General features: G+C 44.5%; 1 protein-coding gene across 2 annotated transcripts in view; it reads right to left on the minus strand.

Annotated features, from left to right (window-relative positions):
- Window positions 1-22025, minus strand: part of LOC122564696 (rab-like protein 6) — a 131650-nt gene that overhangs the window by 70713 nt on the left and 38912 nt on the right. For both annotated transcript variants that reach the window (XM_087998582.1, XM_087998583.1), the window contains 2 exons: window positions 7120-7211; window positions 5401-5541 (listed from right to left, as the gene is read on the minus strand). In XM_087998582.1, the coding sequence (XP_087854708.1) occupies window positions 5401-5541; window positions 7120-7211 (233 nt within the window). The remainder of the gene's footprint in view (window positions 1-5400; window positions 5542-7119; window positions 7212-22025) is intronic.

Genomic DNA, 22025 nt, shown 5'->3' on the forward strand with positions numbered 1-22025 from the left:
TCTATAGAGACCCCCCACATTCATTTTAATGTAATTACTTCATTGATCTACAATACAAAAATATACACAACTTTCCCAGCTTGTGGCATAGTGGGAATATCACTATGTCTGGGCCAGAAGCTCTAGGTCTGGGTCGGAGTTCCACCAGCTTCGCAGGCTTTCCTCCTCCTCCAGGCTTCCTCGGAGCATGCTGCATCTTTACAAATGCTTTTGAAGCCAGAGTTGTGTGAAGAAACTCACATGATCAAAATATTTTGCATCAGTATTTACTGTGGAAAAGGATATGGAAGATATAGAATGTAGGGAAACAGATGATGACACCTTGCAAAATGTCTAGATTATAGAGGAAGTGCTGGATATCTTAAAATGCATAAAGGTGGATAAATCCCCAGGACCTGATCAGGTGTACCTAGAACTGTGGGAAGCTAGGGAAGTGATTGCTGGGCCTCTTGCTGAGATATTTGTATCATCGATAGTCACAGGTGAGGTGCCGGAAGACTGGAGGTTGGCTAACGTGGTGCCTCTGTTGAAGAAGGGTGGTAAGGACAAGCCAGGGAACTATACACCAGTGAGTCTGATGTCGGTGGTGGGCAAGTTGTTGGAGGGAATCCTGAGGGACAGGATGTACATGTATTTGGAAAGGAAAGGTCTGATTAGGGATAGTCAACATGGCTTTGTGCATGGGAAGTCATGTCTCACTAACTTGATTGAGGTTTTTGAAGTAACAAAGAGGATTGAAGAGGGCAGAGCGGTAGATGTGATCTATATGGACTTCAGTAAGGCGTTCAACAAGATTCCCCATGGGAGACTGATAAGCAACGTTAGATCTCATAGAATACAGGGAGAACTAGCCATTTGGGTACAGAACTGGCTCAAAGGTAGAAGACAGAGGGTGGTGGTGGAGGGTTGCTTCTCAGACTTGAGGCCTGTGACCAGTGGAGTGCCACAAGAATTGGTGCTGGGCCCTCTACTTTTTGTCATTTACATAAATGATTTGTATGAGAGCATAAGAGGTACAGTTAGCAAGTTTGCAGATGACACCATAATTGGAGGAGTAGTGGACAGCGAAGAGAGTTACCTCAGATTACAACAGGATCTGGACCAGATGGGCCAATGGGCTGAGAAGTGGCAGATGGAGTTTAATTCAGATAAATGCCAGGTGCTGCATTTTGGGAAAGCAAATCTTAGCAGGACGTATACACTTAATGGTAAGGTCCTAGCGAGTGTTGATGAACAAAGAGACCTTGAAGTGCAGGTTCATAGCTCCTTGAAAGTGGAGTCGCAGGTAGATAGGATAGTGAAGAAGGTGTTTGGTATGCTTTCCTTTATTGGTCAGAGTATTGAGTACAGGAGTTGGGGAGGTCATGTTGCGGCTGTACAGGACATTGGTTAGGCCACTGTTGGAATATTCCATGCAATTCTGCTCTCCTTTCTGTCGGAAAGATGCTGTGAAACTTGAAAGGGTTCAGTAAAGATTTACAAGGATGTTGCCAGGGTTGGAGGGTTTGAGCTACAGGGAGAGACTGAACAGGCTGGGGCTGTTTTCCCTGAAGCGTCGGAGGTTGACGGGTGACCTTAAAGAGGCTTACAAAGTTATGAGGAGCATGGATAGGATAAATAGGCAAAGTCTTGTCCCTGGGGTCAGGGAGTCCAGAACTAGAGTGCATAGGTTTAGGGTGAGAGGGTAAAGATATAAAAGAGACCTAAGAGGCAACATTTTCACACAGTGGGTGGTACGGGTATGGAATGAGCTGCCAGAGGAAGTGGTGGAGGCTGGTACAATTGTAACATTTAAGAGACATTTGGATGGGTATATATGAATAAGAAGGGTTTGGAGGGATATGGGCCGGGTGCTGGCAGGTGGGACTACATCGGGTTGGGATATCTGGTTGGCATGGACAGGTTGGACTGAAGGGTCTGTTTCCATGCTGTACATCTCTATGATTCTATAGCCGATAAGATTTTTATTTTCTCATTGTCATGAGTCTTCCATGAGAGAGAGAGAGAGACTGAGGTTGATGGAAATAAGCATTTCCTGTAAAGAGTAACATTGTGCAATGCCAGCCCGTCTGCTGCTCCAGCCCTTATCATGGGTTTGCTCCTCACAGGTGTGAAAATCCTGAGACTGTGGTTACAGCCATCACTACTACCAAGTGGAGAACCACATACAGAGTGCGAGCTTTGCAGGACGACAACTCTACAAATCAAATCAGTGATAGCTACCTGGAATACAGATAGCGCTATCCTTTTTTTTAAAACAGGGCAGCAGGTCTGGACTGGCTCTGACAACATTAAAAATCTGACCGTGACTAGTGAACATTAGCTCTGACATTCAATTCTTAATTATACATGACGTCATTGGGACATGCACACAGGCAACAGGGCCTTAGTCTGGGCTCCTGCACGCACAAATCAGCTCCCAGCTTTGATGGAGTTGCACTTTGGGAACACACAGCCCATTATTCTGATGCTCTCCTGACTAGCCTCCCATGCTTTGTTGTGTAACCACCACCTCATTTGGAATTTGCTGCCATATTCTGACTTGTGCTAAGTTCGCTCTCTCCTCAACAGTGTGCGCTGACCTGCACTGGCTCCCAGGCTTCCAGCTTCTTAAGTATAAACATATCCAGTTTTGTGTTCCAATTTATTCATGGCCATCCACTTCACCTCTTCCTAGAATTGTACCCCCACACACTCAAATTCTCCACTTTTTTCACCTCTTCGGCCTCCCAATCCTCCAAATTTAACTTCCATCCCAACATTATTGTACTTTCATTGTTTCATAGTAATAGAAGGTGGTGGTTATCTGGCCCATCGAGCCTGCTCCATCACTCATTAGGATCATGGCTGATCAATCCATTGCCTCAGCTCCTTCTACCTGTATTACCCCCATATCCCTGAATCCCCCTACCATGCAAAAACCTGGATGGAATCCATTTCCTAATCGGTTTCACTTTTCTCCCTGTCAAAACTAGGCCCTTGGTCAGCCTTGCAGATTGCCTTTCAGGATGCAGGAGAGGAATAAGGCCACTTCGCCACTCAAAGCTGCTCTGTGATTCAGTGAGATTGGGTTGACCTGTTGCTACCTCCATATTCCCACCTTTGAGTTGCCAGGCAACACTTTGAGATTTGGTCTGAATGCATTTAAGGCTCTGCAAGCATCAGCCAAGTAAGGTTGCTGGGGCTTCAGGACGTTAACACAAACTCCTGGCTGACATTTCAGTGCAGTACAGAGGGAGCCAGTCTTTTGACCAAGATCCCATTGTTTTTAATAACGTGAATGTAGAAGATCCTCTGGCACTAATTCATAGAACAGCAGTGAGATTCCCCACCTTGTGCTCTGGCCAATATTTATCCCTCAGCCAGCCTGCAAATTGACTGCTGACATTCTTACACTGCAACAGTAACTGCATTTCCAAATGTTTCATTGGTTACAAAGAGCTTTTGATTAAATTCCCTGCAGTGTGGAAACAGGCCCTTCGGCCCAACAAGTCCACACCGACCCACCCACACCCATTTCCCTCTGACTAATGCAGCTAACACGATGGTCAATTTAGCATGGCCAATTCACCTGACCTGCACATCTTTGGACTGTGGGAGGAAACCGGCACACCCGGAGGAAACCCACGCAGACACGGGGAGAACGTGCAAACTCCACACAGTCAGTCGCCTGAGTCGAGAATCGAACCTGGGTCTCTGGCGCTGTGAGGCTAACCACTGAGCCACCGTGCCGCTTAGGATGACATGAAGTTGTGAAAGGAGCTAAGTAAATACAAGGTTTTCCTCTTTATTGCTGAAAACAGACATTTTCTCAAAGCTTTTAGTCTTAAACTCAAAAGAACAATTCACAACAAACAAGTCTAGGGGAAAACCAACTTTTATACTGCACTTATACAGGGAAAATACTTGGAGGTCATTTCAGCATATTGCTCCTTCTGAGATCCCGCACAGACACAATTTACCCAGTGCCAATCCCCAAACTTCTCCCTTGCATATTCTCCCTTTACAGCTCCAATTTAAAATCTTTGATTGAACTTGCCTCGACCACCACCTCAGGCAGTGCATTCCAGATCCTAACCACAGGTGTGAAGACGTTAATCATGTCAATATTACTTCCTACCTAAAGTCAATGCCCTCTGGTTCTCAATCCTAGGCCATCTTCAGTTTTGTGCATGAACGAGGAGGAACTACCTTTACACCGTGAGTGGTAATGATTTGCTGCCCATATGGATGGTGGAAGCAGACATAACGACTTCAAAAGGGAAAAAAAGATGGGCATTTGGAGGAAATAGTGCGACAGTCCTGTATCAATGTGCAAACTAATTCCACTGCCTGACTCCATCCTTCACTGCCCCTGCATCAATCAAACTGTTCCCACAGGGAAGGGCTGATGCATCATAATGTCAAGAGCTAAGTATCCTAGAACACCAGTCTACATGCTTAGGGACATGGGCTTGAATTCCAGCATGGCAGATGGCGAAGTTTAATCCCATATTTTTACTGTATTTGAACACTAACCTGCTGACAACCATGTAACCACTATCAATTGCTATAAAAACCCCACCTGGTTCACTAAACTCCTTTAGGGAAGGAAGTCTACTGTCCTTACCCAGTCTGACTAATATATGACTCCAGACTGTCAGCAATGAGGTTGATTCTCAACTGCCCTCTAGGCATTTAGGGATGGTCAATAAATGCTGGCCTCACCTGTGACACACACACAACGCACGAACAAATAAACTCTATCGATCCCCTGAATCGATTGCAAATTAATCCCACTGCATCACTCTCTCCACATAGCCTTGCATCAATCCCAAACTAATTCCTCTGCCCTGTTCTCTCCACACAGCCTTGCATCAATCCCAAACTAATCCCACTGCCCCGTTCTCTCCACACAGCCCTGCATCAATCCCAAACTAATCCCACTGCCCCGTTCTCTCCACACAGCCCTGCATCAATCCCAAACTAATCCAACTGCCCCGTTCTCTCCACACAGCCCTGCATCAATCCCAAACTAATCCCACTGCCCCGTTCTCTCCACACAGCCCTGCATCAATCCCAAACTAATCCAACTGCCCCGTTCTCTCCACACAGCCCTGCATCAATCCCAAACTAATCCAACTACCCCGTTCTCTCCACACAGCCCTGCATCAATCCCAAACTAATCCCACTGCCCTATTCTCTCCACACAGCCCTTTATCAAACTAATCCTACTGCCCTATGTCAATCTCAAACTAGCCCCACTCATGCAGAGAGAAGTTTTGAAGGGATAGGGTACACAGCATAGACTTGTTAAAGGTCTTTCCCAATTCAGTTTGTCAGCCAAACTTCGATCTCCATTCTCATGTTTTCACCAACAGACTGTGATCACTCAGGTGCAGTGAGTCGGTGCTTCCATACCTGTTGCTGCTCTTTATGAAGTCCCTGACATCGTCAGGCAGGATGACCCGATGCTCTCCCATGTCACGATGGTTCCCAAGCACACAGACTGGAATGTGGTCTGGCACTTTCGGGAGTTCTTTCATGATATAACTGAACGTCCTGCAGAAAGACGGGAGGAAGTTAATCAACAGCCTTCTCCCTCCTGACTGAGTTGGTCCTGCCTTCATATCAGTGTTGTTATTACATTGCTGGTCTAGTAATCCAGAGAGAGCCAGTCCAAAACTGGAAATTAAATAAAAAGTCACAGCAGTAAAAACAATAGTGAAGCATGCAAATTTTCAACAAAGTCAAATGCTTAATCAATGTTGCAACAAGGATGGCAAAGTCACATTTGCCAATCGTCGTGCAAAGAGACCGGCTCCATACTGGAAGGAAGATCTCAGAAAACTATCCGTACACTAACCAAAACTGGAGGGAACTTGTAAAATAAATTACATGAAGCATTCATCCTTAACAAAGAGGCTGGGGAGGTTTCTACACATTAAAACATCACAAGAACCAAAACTCGTCAACTGCACAAGTTATATAACATGAATATAACATGATCAAAACCAGTCAAGGGTTCTAGCAGATCCAGAAGTGGAACTGTCAACATACAACTTCAGGGAGTGGCCAGATTTGGATCTCCAAATCACCCTTAACCTCAAGGACCATGTGCTCGAGGTGGCAGGTTACACACACACACAGAGTTGGCCAATGGGGGCAGGTGAAGGGCGAGAGCTCTGGGTGAGAGGGGTGGTGAGAGGGGTGGTGGGAGAGGTGAAGGGCGAGAGCTCTGGGTGAGAGGGGTGGTGGGAGAGGTGAAGGGCGAGAGCTCTGGGTGAGAGGGGTGGTGGGAGAGGTGAAGGCTGCACATGCAGTGTGTCTGCAGTCACAGCACTGTGATCAGTCAGGAGCAAGGTCGCTGACTAACTGACTGTTCCAGAGTCATCCTCAAACCACCTAAATACTGCTTCCATAGACTCCACGAGATTCTGGTCTCCTGCCTAGCGGAAGGATGTTGTGAAACTTGAAAGGGTTCAAAAAGATTTACAAGGATGTTGCCAGGGTTGGACGATTTGAGATATAGGGAGAGGCTGAACAGGCTGGGGCTGTTTTCCCTGGAGCATCGGAGGCTGAGAGGTGACCTTATAGATGTTTATAAAATCATTCGGGGCATGGATAGGGTAAACAGACTAAGTCCATTCCCAGGGGTGGGGGAGTCCAAAACTGGAGGGCATAGGCTTAGGCTGAGAGGTAATAAAATTTAAAACGGACCTAAGTGGCAAGGTTTTCACACAGAGGGTGGTACGTGTATGACATGAGCTGCCAGAGGAAGTGGAGGAGACTGGTACAATAGCAACATTTAAAAGGCATCTGGATGGGTATATGAATAGGAAGGGTTTGGAGGGATATGGGCCAAGTGCTGGCAAATGGGACTAGATTAAGTTAGGATATCTGCTCAGTTTGGACAAATTAGGTTGAAGGGTTTGTATCTGTGCTGTGCAGCTCTATGACTCTATAACATTAAAACAGGGTTCCACTTAAGGCTATTTTTGGTAGACAAATTTAATACAGCAAACTTGGTTTAAATTAAATGTCGGAACACCAGAGGGTGTCAAATCTGAAGCAATGGGTTTTACATTCACAAGACTCACATGGGATGGACACCTATTATGAATGCTGAGAAATGCTTACCACTGCTTGGTGATGTCAAACATCATGATCACGCCATTACAGTTCTTGTAGACATCGAGGAACTCTGCATCCAGAGCCAGTTCTGCATCCGACTACCAACAGAGCACAACATGGAGGATTAGATAACAATTATCGATATTATTGGGCAGAGTGAGCCAAGTTTGCATTCAAAATGAAAATTATATCCTTAGTCAGGCCCAATCTAGTGGAATTAACTCTTCAGTTCTGGGCACTAATGTTCCTTCATGAGGTACTGGCCATGTAGTGGCTACAGTGCAGATCTACCAGAGAGTGATACCGGTGCTAAAAGGGTGAAATTATGATGATGGATTAAGCACCTGTAGTTTGTATTTCTTAAATAAATCAAACTGAAGTCTTATGATTCAAGGATTTTCCTCAGATGACAGTATCACCAACTAGGGTACATACCCTTTGAATTCAAGCCAAGCCACTCAGTCATGGTATCAAGTCGTCCTTTTTCACTGGGAGAAGTGGAAATCTGGAACCCTCATACTCTCTCCCACAAAATCTTGTAGATTCTGGGGATTTCAATGTTTAGTAATTGATGGATTTTTATTGGGTAAGTTGATCAAAGGGTATGTAACCAGGATGGAAGCATAAAGATGAAGTGCTGATCATTCTGGTCTCACTGAATCCTAGAGCTGAAAGGTCTGCTCCTGTTTAACAGCAACTGCAAGAAGGGTCCATTAGCAAAGCAGAACATTGGACACACTTGCAGGATTAAAAAATGGCAGCTCAGAATGACTTGAGCAAAATAGCAGCTCCTGTTAGCAAGCATTTCATGATGCACAAGATGCAGGAGCAAACAATGCATTTCCTAGTGGCTATTTTTAGTGAGCCAGTTTGAGTTACACACAGCGGCCCCTTTCAGAGAGTCATTAAACACCAAAAATAAATTAGTTGCAACCTGAAAACCCATATCATTCCTCAGCAGCAATCCCACTGGCCTCATCGCACTATTTCACAAACAAGAGGGGAAGCAGAAATCTATTTTTACAGTTTAACAAACATCTTCTATGCAAACTAGTTAATAAATAAAGGTGAGAATGAGTGGAACTTGGGCGCTTGCATGCAGAAAAATGACAGAAGGGGTGAAAAATGTAGTTAATAAAGCATACAACATCCAAGGCATTATTAACAGGGGCAGAAAGTACAAGCGCAAAGTGCTTTTTTAAAAAAATGCCTTGATGGGAACTGGGCGCTGCAGGCAGGGCCCATCTGTAGTTGCTCATGAAGATGGCAGTGAGCTGCCTTCTTGAATTGCTGCAGTCCTTGCAGTCTAGGAAAACCCACAGTGCTGTTAGGGAGGGAGTGCCAGGACTTGTAGAGTCATAGAGAGGTACAGCACGGAAACAGACCCTTCGGTCCAACCCACCCATGCCGACCAGATATCCCAACCCAATCTAGTCCCACCTGCCAGCACCCGGCCCATATCCTTCCAAACCCTTCCTATTCATATACCCATCCAAATGCCTTTTAAATGTTGCAATTGTCCAGCCTCCATCACTTCCTCTGGCAGCTCATTCCACACACATATCACTCTCTGCATGAAAAAGTTGCCCCTTAGGTCTCTTTTATATCTTTACCCTCTTACCCTAAACCTATGCCCTCTAGTTCTGATTCCCCCACCCCAGGGAAAACACTTTCTCTATTTACCCTATCCATGCCTCTCATAATTTTGTAAACCTCTATGAGGTCACCCCTCAGCCTCCAAAGGTCCAGGGAAAACAGCCCCAGCCTGTTTAGCCTCTCACTGTAGCTCAAATCTACCACCCCGACAACATCCTTGTAAATCTTTTCTGAACCCTTTCAAGTTTCACAACATCTTTACAATTGGAAGGAGAGCAGAATTGCATGCAATATTCCAACAGTGGCCTAACCAATGTCCTGCATACCAAACGCCCTCTTCACTATCTTATCTACCACATTCAAGGAGCTATGAACCTGCACTCCAAAGTCTCTTTGTTCCTTAGGGCCTTACCATTAAGTGTATATGTCCTGCTAAGATTTGCTTTCCCAAAATGCAGCACCTCGTATTTATCTAAACTAAACTCCATCTGCCACTTTGCAGCCTATTGGCCCATCTGATCAAGATCTGTTGTAATCTGAGGTAACCCTCTTCGCTGTCCACTACACCTCCAATTTTGGTGTCATCTGCAAACTTACTAACTGTACCTCTTTTGCTCGCATCCAAATCATTTATATAAATGACAAAAAGTAGTGGACCCAGCACCGATCCTTGTGGCACTCCACTGGTCACAGGCCTCAAGTCTGAAAAACAACCCTCCTCTACCACCCTATCTTTTACTTTGAGCCAGTTCTGTGTCCAAATGGCTAGTTCTCCCTGTATTCCATGAAATCCAACCTTGCTAATCAGTCTCCCATGGGAAACCTTGTCGAACACCTTACTGAAGTCCATACAGATCACATCTTCAGGAACAATATATTTCTGGGTCCGTACGGTGATGTCAAACTTATAGAAAGCACTAGAGTCTCGTGTCCACTTTGGACTCCACATTTTAGGAAGGTTGTGAACAAATGGGAGAGGATGCAGAAATAGTTTCGGAGAATGATCTCGGGGATGAGGAGCTTCCGTTCTAACCTCTCTACTCTATCGTCCTCACTGTTTTCCTTGGAGAAAGCTCAAAGGAGAAGTGACTGACGTAGCAAAAACCATGAGGGGATTTGGACACATAAGATGGAGGAACTGCTTTCATTTGGAAAAGAATTTAAAGGAAAGCAAAAATGATGGGAACATTCCTTCCTTCCTTCCTCCCTCCCTCCCCTCCCTCCCCCCCCCCCCCCCCGCCAGTGAGCGGCTAGCATCTGGAACACACTGCCTCAGAGGGTGCAGGGGTCAGGTTCAGTTCAGGCATTGTTTGAAAAGGAAATATTTACAGAGTTACAGGCAGAAAGCAGGGCACCAGCGCGAAGTCAAATACTCATTTGGAGGGCTGGCACAGACACACTGGCCTTCCTATGCACTACAACAATTCTGTGGTTCTGTGATTTAATGATTGCCACCAGAAAACTGGCTCAAAGAAAGTGCAAGTAAGTTCTCAGAGCCAAACCAGGGTTTGCAGTGTGCCAGCTTCTTTTTCAGTCCAGATTGCAGGGTAAATGCTCAGAACCAGGCATACATGCCTTCATGCCCAGCGCCTGAAACTACTGCAGTCCCAGAGGACCTCGGGCTGCTCTGTCTTCAGGTCGAGGTCATCGGTTGTGAGAGCTTAATCTGAGGATCATCATGTCTGAAAGCTAAGGGCAAGGTTGAGAAGGCAGGGCCATTATGGGTGACCAACGTGGTATGGCAATTTAACCCAAACTGTTGGCATCACTCCATCACAAATCCAACATCTAGCTAACTCAGATAATCAACCTAGTAAACCAACTGGCATGAGATGTTTATCCAGTTCTCAGAGCTATGCCTTTGTTTCCCCATGGTCAGACTGATGCTCAATATGACAGGCTATATTTTTCATGGAGTCTGGTGCTGCTCTAAATTTACCACTTGGAGAAGTCTGAGTAACCATATAGAAACGGTTGCAGAGAGACTCCATGAAAACTTGATCAATCCTTTTTTTAAACCAGCCATATTGCAAAGTTGGCCCTTTTGGTGATAATTAGTCAAGGACTGTATCAGAGAATACAAATTAAAAGCCCCAACCTTCAGGTTACTATCGCAAATCTAATAGACAAGTGCTTGGATGGGGTATTGTAAGTCCCACACACAGTTCCTAAACTAAAAGAGACACAGGAATATTCAGTACAGGAGGCAGTCATTTGTTGCTGGTGCTAGGTCCAGGCCACTCATGGACAATATTACAAATACAATTGCATAGACTTCTCCATGACACATCTATGTGCTGTACCTACAAAATGCTGGTCAAGCTGAATATGCCAAACAAAAGACTTGGGTTCCATCATCTTGTTCAACCACAAGACTGTACAAAAGTAAGGATCAGGAAAGGGTCACTGAGTCCACTGAGCTTGCTCCACTGTTCAAGGGAGTCATGGCTAATTCTCATTTTGAAAAGGTGACCCCCATTCTATGCTTAAGCAAAAGAGAACATCCTCTCCAGATATACACTGCTCAGTACAGGCAAATTCAAGCTCGAGGTTCACAATATGTAAGGCTGTACCTTCATTCCTTGAAGGTATTTTCTAATAACCTATTCAGAGGTTTGTTTTTACACACCTCTCAGGCAGGTATGACTTGAAACCAGACCTCTTAGTTCAGAGATAGGGACACTACTACTACACAGGAGCTCCTAGTTCATCTCTTTGGCTGGGCCAGCATATATTGCCCATCCCTAACTGCCCTGTAGGTGGTGGTGGTGAGCTGCCTTCTTGAATACCTGCAGCCCTGTGTGTGGATATCCACAATGCTGTTAGGGAGGGAGTTTCAACATTTGTGACCCATCCACACTGAAGGAGCAACAATATATTCCCAAGTCAGGACAAAGAGTGGCTCACAGAGAAACTGGCAGATGGTAAATACTGCCCTTGTCCTTCTAGATGGCAATGATCTCAGATTTGGAAGGTGCAGTCAAGGCGCCTTCAGGGAGTTGCTGCACTGCGAGTCTTTCGATGATATACAGTGTTGTTACTGTGCTTCACTGGCTAAGGGAATGAATCGTGAGAGTGGTGAATAGAATGCCAATTAACTGGGCTGCTTCGTCCTGGGTAGTATCAAGATCTGTTGGAGCTGCATCATCGAGACAAATTATGAACTTGCCTGGCTTGTACGAGCCGTATCAGAGGAACTAACAGATAGCATGTTCAAGACAGTAACGGACAAAAATCTTGGTCCATCCATCCAATCTGAGCCAAAGTTCAAATGATTGCAAAATGTTGTGGAATTTTCTCATCACCACTGAATGTTGGATCTAGTTTAGACAGATTTTTAGTTAGCAAGGGAATCAAGAGTTTTTGGGGAAAAAGTATGAATATGGAGTTGAGGATTATCAGGCCAGTCATGATCTCACTGAATGGCTGAGCAGACTTAATGGGCTGAATGGCTTACGTTTACAGCCAAAGTTTAAGTGGTCAGTCTGTGTTATGAAGGAGATCCTGATATCAATGTTTTTTTGTTGCATTTACTAGTTTGATTCTTACTTTAAATGCAACATAAAACCAAAACATGTTTCCAACAAAGATGACCACTTAGCCTGTTGTCTCTGCACTGACTCTCTAAATTCACCTCATGCCAGTCTTCTCCCTTAAACCTACATCCAACTCCTTTTCAGGTATTATTCCAGTTCTCATCTGAAAGTCTCAACCGGCCCTGCCTCAGGCATTACCTTCTAGATCCCAACCAGGCACTGAGTGAAGGTTTCTTATGATGTTATTGCCTCTTTTGCCAATTAGTTTAAATCTGCATTCTCTAATTTTTGATCTTTTCACCAATGGGAACAGTTTCTCTCTCTCTCTTCAGTGGCCTTCCAGATCCCTGACAATCCTCAGCACTTCAACAAACCTCAATTTTCTCTTCTCCACATGAAACAGTTCCAGCTTCTCCAATTGATCCATGTCACTGAAGCCCCCTCAGCCTTGGAACTGTTTGCATGAATATTCTCCTCATTCTCACCATTGCTTTACCTGCTTCCTGTTTTGCTCATTATTTCAAGCTATTTGGGTTATGAGCATTGAGTTCAACTTTGACGTGGAGGTGCCGGTGTTGGACTGGGGTGGACAAAGTTAATAATAACACAGCATCAGGTTATAGTCCAACAGGTTTATTTGGAAGCACTAGCTTTCGGAGCGCTGCTCCTTCATCAGATGGTTGTGAAGCAGGGTCATAAAACACAGAATTTATAGCAAAAGATTAGTGTCATGCAACTGAAATGATATATCAAACAAACCTAGATTGCTGTTAAGTCTTTCATCTTTTAGAATGGGTTGCAGGTTTCAGTTCATTATTATGCAAATCCCAGAACTTCCTTTAAGTCACGTTCTCAAGATAAACTTAAAAGTTTTATTAAAAAATGACATCTTAGCTCAATTGATTAAAGGTGTGAGGTTAGATTCTGTCTGTATCCCAATCTTGAGTCAGACTGGTTCTATTTCCACAGTAGGAATTTATACAATGTTACATGGATTGACTGCCTACAGATTGTGCGCTTTTTGAACAAAGTAGAATGTACCTGCAATTACAATTCAGCAAATTCAAATTCACCCCATCGACGGGAGTGTGTATCCATGTATGAGAGAGAGAGCGTGCACGAGAACAGATACATGTGCTTGCTTGGTAGTGTGAGAGCGTGAGTCTGACAGAGTATAAGCCTGTGAGAGGGACAGAGTGTGAGGGATGTATGTGAGAGTGTCTGAGGGACAGTATGTGTATGAGGGTGTGAGTGAGAGTGCGGGAGCGAGAGTGAGTGTATAGTTTGGCGGGGGTCACCTGTAGTGTGACATGAACCTAAGGTTGAGTATATCCTCATGTGTACTGAACTTGGCTATCAGCCTCTGCTTGGCCACTCTGCATTAGATTAGATTCCCTACAGTATTGAAACAGGCCCTTCGGCACAACAAGTCCACATCGACCTTCTGAAGAATAACTCACCCAGACCCATTCCCCGATCCGATACCTATGTCGACACTCTGACAAGTCTTGCAGTAGTTGCCAAGACAGGGTAGTAATGCTGTTGTGGCCGATGTTGTCCTGAAGCCTGGGCAGTTTGTTGCAGACAGTGGTCTGTTTCAGGTTCGGGGTTGTTTAAAGGCGAGAATTGGGGAGGGTGGAGGGAAGGTTTTGGCGAGGTGCTCATTCTTATCGATAATGTGTTGCAGGCTGCGAAGACCATGGTGTGGTCTCTCCACTCCCGGAAGTGCTGGCCATCGAAGGGTACGCTAACGGTTGCATCCTGTGTCTGCCTCCTGAGAAGGTCATTACGGTTTCTTGCTGTAGCACGTCGGAATTGGCGAATTGACCACAACGTTTACACCTTGACAACCAGTTCTTCATCCAGTCACATGGAATGGCCATGGGGACCAAAGTTACACTCCAATATGCCAACATTTTCATGCACAAGTTTGGACAAGACTTCTTTTCTGCACAGGACCTCCAACCAGCACTATACACCAGATGTATTGCTGTTATTTTCTTCCTCTGGACCCATGGCGAGGAGTCACTGAAATGACTACACAGTGACATCAACAAGTTTCATCCCACCATCAGACTTACCATGGACTACTCTTTAGTATCTGTCTCATTCTTGGACACATGCATTTCCATCAAGGATGGGCACCTCAGCACCTCACTCTACCGCAAACCCAAAGTTAACCTCACAATGCTTCACTTCTCTAACTTCCACCCTAAACATATTAAAATAGCCATTCCCGACGGACAAGCCCTCCGCATACAGAGGATCTGTTCAAATGAGGAGGAATCTGACGGACACCTGAAAGTGCTCAAGGATGCCCTCATAAGAACAGGGTACGATGCTCAACTCGTCAACTGCCAGTTCGGACGTGCCACAGATAGAAACCATAATGACCTCCTCAGGAGGCAAATACTGGATGCGATTGATAGGGTACCCTTCGTTGTCCAGTACTTCCCAGGAGCTGAACAACCGCACCATGGTCTTCGCAGCCTGCAACACATTATCGATGGGATGAGCACCTTGCTAAGGCCTTCCCTACACCTCCCTTCTCACTTTTAAACAACTGCCAAACCTTAAACAGACCTTATTTACAGCAAACTTGGAGAGGCCATGAAAAAGCCTTGGTGGGAAGGATTGGGGGAAAAGGCATTCTACACTTGTGAGGAATATGAGAACGATCAGAGAGGATGGGCTGATTAGGGATAGTGAATGGAACTTGTGCCGGGAGTCTGAAGAAGTAGGGGAGGCCCTAAATGAGTCTTTTGCTTCAGTATTCACAAGAGAGAGGGACTTTGGTGAACAGACTGATATTAAGTGGAAGTGCTAGAAATTCTGGGAAGTGTCAAGATAGATAAGTCCCCAGGGCCAGACCAGATATATCCAAGGTTACTACGGGAAGCAAGGAATGAGATTGCTGCGCCTCTGGTGATAATCTTTGCATCCTCACTCTCTACAGGAGTAGTACCGGATGATTGGAGGGAGGTGAATGTTGTTCCTCTGTTCAAGAAAGGGAATAGGGAAATCCCTGGGAATTACAGACTAGTCAGTCTTATGTCTGTGGTAAGCAAGGTACTGGAAACGATTCTGAGAGATAGGATTAATAACTATTTGAAAAAACATAGATAGTCAGCATGGCTTTGAGAGGGGCAGGTCATGCCTCACAAGCCGTACTGAGTTCTTTGAGAATGTGGCAAGACAAGCTGAGAAAGGGCGAGCAGTGAATGTGGTGTGTATGGATTTCAGTAAGGCATTTGATAAGGCTCCCACAGTAGGCTCATTCAGTAAGTGAGGAGGTATGGGATACAGGGAAATTTGGCTGTCTGGATACAGAATTGGCTGACCGAAAGAAGACAGCAAATGGTAGTGGATGGAAAGTACTCCGACTGGAGGTCAGTGGCCAGTGGTGTCCTGCAGGGATCTGTACTTAGGCCTCTGCTCTTTGTAGTTTGGGCCAAAGGGTCTGTACTGTTCAATGGTCACACAATCCGCAGGTAGTCAATGCAAGCAGTCAATCCATGTAACATTTTATAAATTCCTACTCTGGATACAGAACCAATCTGATTCAAAATTGGGATACAGACTCACTTTAATCTCACACCTTTAATGCATTGTCTGAGCTGATATGTCACTTTATTTTAATATAAAAAAACCTTGTTATCTCGAGAATATAAGTGGAAAAAAGTTCTGAGACTTACATATCAATGAACCGAAACCTGCAACCAGTTCCAAAAGCTAAAAGACTTAACAACAATCTAGGTTTGTTCAATAAATAATTTCAGTTGCATGACACTGTGATCTTTTGCTATAAATTCTGTCTCTTATGATCCTGCTCTACAGGTACCTGACAAAGGAGCGGTGCTCCAAAAGCTTGTACTTCCAAATAAACGTGTTGGACTATAACCTGGTGTTGAGAGTGTTTAACTTTAGCAGGATTCATGGCTGCTCATATTGCACTTGACAATGTTTTGTTCCACCCCATGAATATTTTCTCTAGTATGACCGGTGTTTCCAGAGATAAGCTGGAGTTCCGCACTGTAACTTTGGGCTAGCACAAGTTCTGCAGGCTAGCCACGTGACTACCAGTCACAGCACAGTTAGGCAGTCCAAGGGCATAAAATTATGGGGAACTGGATAAACCATAATTTGACATCACAGCCTTCCTGTGAAACACCTACAAAGCTTACAAATACGGCAAAACATTTCAGTAAATGTCCAAGTGTTGCTGATTGCAGCAAGGAACACGGCACTGATGTGGTCTGCCATGTCATTCGGCAATTTTGCCTGTTTGTCGGCAAATTGGGTTATATAGGGACTGCCTCAGGGATCTTGAAACTCTGAATGCAAACTTCTGCTGGATCCTTTGAGTTTCAACTCACTGGAAATTTACTGTTTTACTGGCAGGGCAGCAACACACAAGTCTGATCTTAATCAACAATTATTTGTATTACCAGACAATCTGCAGTAAGAACATCAATGCCTACCACCTGTTACAAACACAATAACCTGACCAATCAGCAGTAAGAGGCTCCCAAATATTCCATCCTCCACGCCATGGAGAAAGGTGCCCAGTGGTGTTCCACAGGGGTCAGTGTTGGGGCCACTGTTGTTTGTAATATACATAAATGATCTAGAAGAGGGCACTGTTGGTATGATCAGAAAGTTTGCAGATGACACAAAGATTGGTGGAGTAGCAGAAAGCATTAGGGACTGTCAGGGAATAAAGGAGGATATAGATAGACTGGAGAGTTGGGTGGAAAAAGTGGCAGATGGCTTTCAATCCAGACAAATGTGAGGTGATGCATTTAGGCAAGTCTAATTCTAGAGCGAATTATACAATGAATGGAAGAGCCTTGGGAAATGTTGATGGGCATGTTGATGGAAATGTTGATCTGGAAGTGCATGTCCATTGTACCCTGAAGGTTGCTGCACAGGTGGATAGGTGGTCAAGACGACATATAGTATGCTTGCCTTCATTGGACGGGGCAGTATAAGGGCTGGCAAGTCATGTTAAAATTGTACAAGACATTGGTTTGGCCGCATTTAGAATACTGTGTACAGTTCTGGTCACCACGTTACCAAAAGGATGTGGACGTTTTGGAGAGGGTGCAGAGAAGGTTTAGGAGGAGGTTGCCTGGTATGAAAGGTGCTAGCTATGAAGAGAGGTTGAGTAGGTTAGGTTTATTTTCACTAGGAAAAAGGAGATTGAGAGGGACCTGATTGAGGTTTACAAAACCATGAAGGGTGGATAGAGACAAGCTGTTTCCCAGGGTGAAGGATTCAATAACGAGAGGTCATGCTTTCATGGTGAGAGGTGGGAAGTTTAAAGGGGGATATACGCAGCAAGTACTTTACACTGGGCTGTGGGCGTTTGGAACGCGTTGCCAGCAGAGGTGTTAGAGGCAGGCACGGTAGATTCATTTAAGATGCGTCTGGACAGATGCATGAGTAGGTGGGGAGCAGAGGAATACAGATGCTTAGGTATATTTAATTCGGCTTAGGCTTGGAGGGCCGAAGGGCCTGTTCCTGGGCTGTAAATTTTCGTTGTTCTTTGATATCTAATCCCTCTTTTGCCTGTTCCAGCCATTCAGTCAGATGAGAGATCGATTATACTGCCAGAGTGACCTACCAGTCCTCCTTCACAATGTTGTTTTAAGTAAAAACTGCACACTTTTAGAGAAAAATCTTACATGTTGTAATAGGAACATAGTTTAACTCCACATTATCGGTCTCATCATGGCAATCTTCATATCTCCTCAGATTAATGCTATGTTAACTTTCATGCAGTCAGATGGACTAACTTCAGCTTCTAATTTCCGCTGCACAATAGAAATACAATCACTCTTTTTCTGATCTGCGGTAACAAACTGACTCAGATATGAATGTTCCTAAGGTTTCAGCTGCAGTAAGTAAGATGCTCAATAGCTCTCCCCTTACCTTCTGAATACAAAGAACAGGTGGACTGCACTGAAATATCTCTCCATATGCACCACCCTTGTACTCTACTTCTCGAGTAATGGAGAACTGAGACTCAGCAAGCCCAAAGCCCCAGGTAGTGCTCAAAAACAGCACTGAGACAGTTTAAACAATTTCTTCAGTGAACTGGGAATGCATGGATTGCAAGGCAAGTGAATACAGTGCAGTCCTGAACACAGAATGCATAAATTCCACTAAAGGTCACTGACATTGCCATCATATCCACTACCAAACCTGGAACACTTGAGTCGTTAGCTAGAATAGCATTTCAGATCTTCCATTCCAGCATAAAGCATGAACAGTTACCAAATAGATGATTAGAAATGTTATTATGAATGACCAAATGAAAAATTCAATACACCAGATATACAGCATGCCTGGGACGTTTCAACAGCTGATAACCATAATGTCATGTGCGCATATCTTTGTGGAGATTTCTGGAAAGTTTTCCAATGTGACAGAACATTTAGTTGCATCTAAATTTAAAATGCAGGTCACACTTGGTGCAAATAAGTTCAAAGCCAACTGATACCATCAGCTTCTTTTCACTGTTGGTAGAACATCAGGTATGTGAATTAGCCTGCTCTGCTGTTCATTAAGATCACAGTAGATTTGGATAGACCACATTCCCACCTACTACTATTAACCTTTCATCCCCTAGCTCATCAGGAATCTTCCTAACGGTCTTAAAATATTTAAAGAGGATGTTGTTGCTAGGATTGGAGGATTTAAGTCAAAGGGAGAGGCTGAACAGGCTGGGGCTGTTTTCCCTGGAGCGTCGGAGGCTGAGGGGTGACCTTATACGGGTTTACAAAATTATGAGGGGCGTGGATAGGATAAATAAACAAAGTCTTTTCCCTGGGGTCGGTGAGTCCAGAACTAGAGGGCATAGTTTTAGGGTGAGGGGGGAAAAATATGAGAGAGATCTACCGGGGCAACTTTTTCACGCAATTGCAACATTTAAGAGGCATTTGGATGGGTAAATGAATAGGAAGGGTTTGGAGGGATATGGGCCAGGTGCTGGTAGGTGGGACTAGATTGGGTTGGGATATCTGTCCGGCATGGATGGGTTGGACCGAAGGGTCTGTGTCCATGCTGTACACCTCAATGACTCTGCCTCCACCACATTTTCAGGAAAAGAGTTCAAAAGACTCCACTCCCAGAGAAAGTTTCGCCACACTCCTGTTTTAAATGGGCAACTTCCTGAACTTTAAGATAGCAACCCCTAGTTCCAGATTCTCTGCCAAGAGGAAACATCTGAGAAGACCATGCAGATCTTACACACTTCAATCGCGTTGCCCCTTCTAAACTCCAGCAAACACGAGCATCGCCTTTCCAACCTTCCTCATAAGACAACCATCCCATCCAAGAACAAAAACCAAAGAAGTGTAAAGCTGAACCAAAAACAAAAATTGCTGGAGAAACTCAGGAGGTCTGGTAGCAGCACCGGAGAGAAAGTAGAGCCAACATTTTGGGTCCAGTGACCCTTTTTCAAAAGTAATCGCAACTAGAAAAAGTTGCTTTATATGGCCTGGGGAGGGGGGGGAAGGGGGTTGGTGGTAAACAATAGGTGGAGATCGAGGGGAGTGTGTGCAAGTGAGAACAGCAGTTGGGCAAAGGAATGGATAATGGTCATCCAGGAGAAAGAAAATCTGCTAATGGGGACCATTAGTGTGTGAAAATGGGCTGGCTGTGGTGAAAGCAACCCATGTGATGGCAAGACCTGGTGTGTGGGAGCTGGCAGAACAGCACCTCACTTTCCAGTCGGTGACCCTGCAGCCTTTAGAACTCAATTTGAAGTTGCATAGTTTCAGGGCCTGAGCACCTTCCCCCTTGTCCTCCGACCTGCTGTTTTCTCTTGCTGGGCTCGAACTCCAACTGTTATTTACTCTTTCCCCTCTCCCATCTTCAGCATGCGTACCAACCCTCTCCTCGCTACAATTACTTCTGAAGGTCACTGGACCCAAAACATTAATTCTGCTTTCTCTTCACAGATGCTGTCAGACCTTCTGAGTTTCTCCAGCTACTCTTACTGCTTTTATTTATCCAGCTAACTTGCACTCAGAGTAACTTTTTCATTTCTGTTTTAAAAGACGTTCTTCGCTTTGTAAAAAAATATTCTGCATAATCTTCTGACCTGCCACTGCATAATAATAATGCCTTTTCTTCGGGTTTGATATTACCTTTAATGTATTTAGTTAACCACACAGAGGACAAGCCTGCCACAATGTTCTTTAAAGCATTGGTCACCAGTTCAGTCAAAGACTGCCTCCTCCCTGTGGGAACTTACCATCTGCAAAATTTTACAATATTCCATATTGAATATAGCAAATATATTGAAGGGAATTTCAGTCTTGTTCTGAAATAAGTTATTCCTACTTATAGAGTCAGAGTTGTACAGCACAGAAACACAACCTTTTGTCCAACTTGTCCATACTGATCATGTTTCTCAAACTAAACGAAACCAACTTGCCTGAATTTGGCCCATATTTCTCTAAGGAGGAGAAAGTGAGGTCTGCAGATGCTGGAGATCAAGGTTGAAACTTTATTGCTGGAACAGCACAGCAGGTCAGGCAGCATCCAGGGAACAGAAGATTCGACGTTTCGGGCACAGGCCCTTCTTCTCTAAACCTTTCCAATTCATGTACTTATCTAAAGGTCTTTTAAATGATGTCACTGTACCTGTCTCTACACTTCCTCTAGAAGTGCAGTCCAAATACAAACCACCCTCTGAAAAAGTTGCCCCTCAGATCCTTTTTAAATCTTCCTCCTCTCATCTTAAAAACATGCCCTCTAGTTTTGAACTCTGCCACACGAGGGAAAAGACCTTTGCTATACACCTTATCTATGCTCGTTATAATTTCACAAACCTCTAAGGTCGACCATCAACCTTCTACAACTATGCCCTTCCACAGTCAATGATTTTGAACATAGAACAATACGACGCAGAACAGGCCTTTCGGCCCTCGATGTTGCGCTGACCTGTGAACTATTCTCAGCTTGCCCCCCTACACTATCCCAAAATCGTCCATGTGTTTAAATCTCTCTAATGTGGCTGAGTTGACTACGTTAGCAGGCAGGGCATTCCACACCTTTACCACACTGTGCGTAAAGAACCTGCCTCTAACATCTCTCTCAAATCTATCACCCCTCAACTTGTAGTTATGCCCCCTCATACAAGCTGACATCATCCAAGGATTAAGACTTTCACTGTCTACCCTATCTAATTCTCTGATCATCTTGTATGTCTCTATTAAATCCCCTTTTAGCCGCCTTCTTTCCAATGAGAACAGACCCAAGTGTCTCAGCCTTTCATAAGACCTTCCCTCCAGACCAGGCAACATCCTGGTAAATCTACTCTGCACCTTTTCCAATGCTTCCACATCCTTCCCGAAATATGGGGACCAGAACTGCATACAATATTCCAAGTGTGGCCGCACTTGTGTTTTGTATAGTTGCAGCATGATATTGCGGTTCCGGAACTCAATCCCTCTACGAATGAAACCTAACACACTGTATGCCTTCTTAACAGCACTATCCGCCTGGGTGGCAACTGTCAGGGATCTATGTACATGGACTCCAAGATCCCTCTGCACTGTATCTATAATCCCTCTCTACTCTTAACTTCCCCTTTGAACATTTATCATTTATATTACATTGCCTTGTCCTCTGCCTTCCTAACAAAATGAAACACTTCATACATGACAATTCTCTGAAAAACCACTTTGTCTGCCACATGTCTGTCATTCCATCAGCATTCTCTTTAAAAATCTATCACTATTCTCACAGGGCACAACATTCTTAAGA

Source organism: Chiloscyllium plagiosum, unplaced genomic scaffold, assembly GCF_037043375.1.
Source record: "Chiloscyllium plagiosum isolate Xiang-an unplaced genomic scaffold, Cpla_swu_hap1 HiC_scaffold_21, whole genome shotgun sequence".
In the NCBI taxonomy this organism is placed as follows: Eukaryota; Metazoa; Chordata; class Chondrichthyes; order Orectolobiformes; family Hemiscylliidae; genus Chiloscyllium; species Chiloscyllium plagiosum.